Here is a 4,415-nt window from a genome sequence, read left to right on the forward strand (position 1 = left end):
AGAGGTGGGTGGAGCGGGGCAGAGCCGGGCCGGAGGGGGCGAGGTGTGGCGTCCCGCCGAGGGGCCCGGGAGGAAAAGCAGAACGAGCGGAGTCTCGCAGTCGGCAGGTCAGCCCCTAGCGTTCCTAGGACTGCCCGTCCCGGGACTGCGGTAGGGCCCGGGCCCAGGGGTGGTCCCCCGCACCGCCGCGCCCCCAGGGCGGCTGCAGGGAGGCGCGTCTCGAAAACCGAAAACCAAAAACCGAGGGGCAGCCCGCGAACCCGCGCCCACCTGTCTGCTCTCTGTTCCCTGCCGCCGGGCCCGGGAGCCCGCGCTGAACGCAGCCTTAGACAGACCGACGCCGGGCAGCGCCTTGCCGTCCTGGGCAGCTCCCGCCCGGGTGTCATTCCCCGCTCGCACCCCGAGGCTGGGGTGAGAAGCAGAAGCCCAGCGCCCTGCCCTGGGCTGCCCACCCTCGAGCGCGGGCGGCTCAACAAGCCGGGAGGGGGCTGACTCGGCACCCTCCCAAACTCGAGCGCCGGCCCAGGGGGGCAGCCCAAGAAGGGCAGAAATGCAGGGCCGAAATCCCTCCCAGACTGGGCTGCAGGCCCTCTGCCCTCACCACTCCGCGCCCTAGGTCTGGAAATGGGAGAGGCCGCGCTGACCCGAGGATGCTGCAGGCCCAGGCCGGGAGTAACAGGCTGCGCCCTCCAGCCCAGGGCACCTACACACGCTCTAGAATGAAGGAGCTTGGCGTGGGGCGTGTGTGTGCGTGTGCGTGTGTGTGTGTGCGTGTGGGGGGGATTCTTTCTGAGAGCAAACTGGCTCGTCTGTGGGAGTTTTCCAGTCCCTACCGCCTGGAAGTGCCGGCAGGCTCAGATGTGTTAAGATGTGCGAAGTCTGGGAACCAGCAGTTAGCATAATGGCTATGTCGCTGGACTCCCACGTAGTCGACCGTGGTTTGTGTCCCGGACCCGGTGGCTTAAAACTCACGCCGGGCGCGTGTGCGTGCATGCCCAAGATCCCGAGAGGAGAATGGAGGAGAAGGGATTGCGGCGTGACCATCCCCCCTGGGGGTGATTTCTCGCTTTCTGTCTCTATGTCTCTGTCTGTCTGTCTGGCGAGTGCACGCGCCCTACAGTGAAAATCTCTCAAAAAAAAAAAAAAAAAAAAAGATGTGCGAAGCCTTTAAACATCGGCCTTGCACACAGTGAGCACTCCGTAGTGCTGCTTTTTACTGTATTAATTCCTTCCGTGAGAGACAGGCAGCAGTTCACACACTGTGCCCCACCCCAGTCCCAGCTGGCCCAGATCACAGGCCTGGGCCCTGCGAGCCCAGGGAGGACCCCGGACCTGCGAGCCCAGGGAGGCCCCCGGACAGGCAGCCGCCGCCGTGACCATGCGGGCCAGTTGTTACTGCCGTGCCACTGCCAGGCCCCTCGTGCCCCTCTTCCTTCCTTATTTTATTGTCGGAGGGCATGTGTACTTGCCAGAGACAGAGATAGGCAGAGGGAGGGGCGAATCACCCTAGTGGGGTGCTGCCATGCCACACCCCTTCTCCATTTCTCCATCACATCAGGGCTTTGGGCAAGCACACACACATGGTATATCCCCCAGCTGCCGGGACCAGGACTCAAACCTGTCAGCCATGTGGGATCTGGCTCCCTTAACCACTGGGCCACAGGGCCAGCCATTCTTATTCTGGAAAGGCTACCTTGTGCCAGGGAGCCAGGAGTTCGAGGCACGTGGTTACCTGAGGCTTGGTCTTTACAGAGCTGTGATAGAGTGGGGGCCCAGTTCTCAACGGGTGCAGAAGAGGCCCCTGCAACCCAGTGGAGGGGTTACAAAGGCTCCCCGGGGGCAATGCGATGAAAAGGGGGCTGGAAGGGCTGGAAGGGGAGCCTAGGCAGCGGGACTAGCCCATGCTAGGACCTTGAGGCAAAGAGCGTTCCAGCAGCTGCAGGAGTTGGGTCTGGATCTGAACGGTGAGACCGAGGGCCTGTGCCAGGACACCATGCCGGAAAGGCAGGCGGTGGCCCGGGCGTGCAGGGCCTGTGGGTAGTGGTAGGAGAGGGGGCAGTGCTGTCACCACAAACCAGCGAGTGGGCCAGCTGGTCAGCAGATCACGTTGCTGCTCACACGTGGCTGGACGAGAGGCACTCCCGTCACTCCCGTCACTCCCGTCACTCCCATTCCAGTGCGGAAGTGAGCCACAGAGCAACGACGCCACTTGTTCAAGTGCTGGCGGTCGGGTCTCCCTGACTCCACCCCTTACACCCCTGGTTCTCAGACGTAAGGCAGCACCAGTCACGTGCGGAATCTGTGAACACGCCAGCACACGGCCCGCATGGCATGGTGAAGGCGCTGGACTCCCACACGGCCGACCACCGTTGGAGTCCCGTACCTAATAGCGCGGGCGAGTGTGCGTGCATGCCCAGAAGCCCAGAGGGAGAATGAAGGGACTGCAGCACGGCCATCCCCCGGGAGTGATTTCTCACTTTCCCTCCCTCTCCCTGTCTCTCTTCAGCAACTGTTCATACCCTCTGACAACACCAAAAAGAAAAGAAAAAAGAAAAGCCAGTACACCGCACTAGGCCCACCCCTGAGTCCCTGACCCTGCAGGTGGAGGGCCAGGCCCGAGAATTTGCCTTTCTAACAGATTTCCCAGTGAGGCTGCTGCTGGGTGAAGCCCACGCGTGGAGAGAGACTGCGCTGTCCCATCCTGCTTCTCCATGAGTGGCCTCATCTGGGAATGCAAAGAGCGCAGCTTAGGTCTCCGGGTTGCCATGAAGGAAAACGGAGGAAAGGGGGCTTTGCGGGGTAAGGGACTGACCCGAAAGGTCAGGACAGCTGTTTCCTCCCACCCTGACCTTTGCTGTCCCTCCAGGCCTCGATGACTGCCTGCAGGACTATCCCTTTGAGGAGTGGCAGCTGCCTGGCAAGTACCTGCTCCAGCTCTGTCCCCGCAGCCTCGAGGCGCTGACCGTGTGGCCGCTGGGCCATCAGGAGCTCATCCTGGATGGGGTGGAACAGCTCCGGGCCCTGGTGCGTGGACCCCAGCCACACTGGCTGCAGCTCCCCCAGCCTGGGCTTGCCGGTGTGGGGCTGGCTGCTGCAGGGTGCTGCTGACCTACCCCCTTTCTGACATAGAGCTCCGGGCTTCAGACAGAGAACCTGCAGAGCCTGACAGAGGGGCTGCTGGCGGGGACCCAGGCCTTTCAGAGCTTGGTCCAGGGCCGCCTGGGGGACGGCACCGAGACCCCGGCCGACACCCTCAGCGCGGCCGTGGAGCTGGTGCGTCAGGCACGCACTCTCCTCTTTTGGCTCAACAGGTACTTGGTTGGGGTGACTGGTGAGGGGACTCCTCTTGTCCTTGGCCTCCTCCAGAGCCTGGGAGAAAAAGTGAGCCTGGTCCTTGTTCATATGTGGCGGTACAGGGGCACCTGGGTGTCCAGCCTGCCTCCCAATGTACAGCCATGACAGTCTGTCAACAGCCACCACATGGACAACTTCCCACCCTGCTCGCCGGCTGCTGCTTGTCCTGCAGGACTCACCTCAAATGTCACCTCCTCAGGGAAGCCCTCCTTATTACACACTCTCAGAGTTACTACATGTCAGAGCACTCCTACAGTCAAACAGGCCTGGCATGTAGCAGGTGCATGCAGTAAGCTCTGTGTCACCACCTAAGCTCTGTGTCACCCTTTACTGCAAACCAAAACCCATCAGAGCAGTACTGTCACCAAGACTCGGATGAGTGATTAACTCCAGGTGAGGAGGCACAGTCCCCTAACCATTGCTCCACCCTTCCTTGGCTAGGTACCTCTTCTCCCACGTAAACGACTTCTCGGCCTGCCAGGAGATCGGAGAGCTGTGCAGGGAGCTGGGCCAGGCCTTGCAGGAGGTAGGAGAACCAGGGCCCTGGCTTGGCCCGTGCCCTAGAGACCAAAGCGGCTGGAGCTTTTTATAACCTGTGAATCAGCCCAGGATCGGATGTGAGGGCTGGGCCGAGCGAGGGCAGAAGGGAGAGGAGGCCCAGCCACTAGGTGCCGGGGCCGGGGGGCTCTCCTGGCTGGAAGGGAAGCTCTGGGAGTTGGACTCTCGGGTGGAGGTAGGGGCATGTGTGGTGACTTCCGGGGGCCTGGTATTGGGGGAGAGACCTTGGGACTGAACGCTGAGGCCCTATAGTTCAGAGCAGGGCCAGCAGAGGCCGGCAGGAGGGGCAGCCCACAGTCTCGCTGCCCCAGGGGAAGGCAGCCCCCTACCACCCCTACTCAGAGGAGGCCCCACTCACCCATTCTGTTCCAGGACTGCTACGCAGAGGAGGCCCCGCTCACCCATTCTGTTCCAGGACTGCCCTGCGGCCGAGAAGGAGGGCCGAGTCCTGAGGATCGTGAGTCTGCGGGGGTTGGGGGGGTGGGCTGGGGCGGGGCGGAGCC

General features: G+C 62.5%; 1 protein-coding gene across 2 annotated transcripts in view; it reads left to right on the forward strand.

The window, feature by feature from the left end:
* Positions 1–2,866: 2,866 nt before the first annotated feature.
* CNKSR1 (connector enhancer of kinase suppressor of Ras 1) overlaps positions 2,867–4,415 on the forward strand; it is a gene marked incomplete at its 5' end in the record, with an annotated part of 9,107 nt that continues 7,558 nt past the window's right edge. For both annotated transcript variants that reach the window (XM_014591992.2, XM_014591993.2), the window contains 4 exon segments: positions 2,867–3,024; positions 3,130–3,311; positions 3,796–3,880; positions 4,328–4,369. In XM_014591992.2, the coding sequence (XP_014447478.1) occupies positions 2,867–3,024; positions 3,130–3,311; positions 3,796–3,880; positions 4,328–4,369 (467 nt within the window).

Source organism: Tupaia chinensis, unplaced genomic scaffold (assembly GCF_000334495.1).
Source record: "Tupaia chinensis unplaced genomic scaffold, TupChi_1.0 Scaffold000628_1, whole genome shotgun sequence".
Classification (NCBI taxonomy): domain Eukaryota; kingdom Metazoa; phylum Chordata; class Mammalia; order Scandentia; family Tupaiidae; genus Tupaia; species Tupaia belangeri.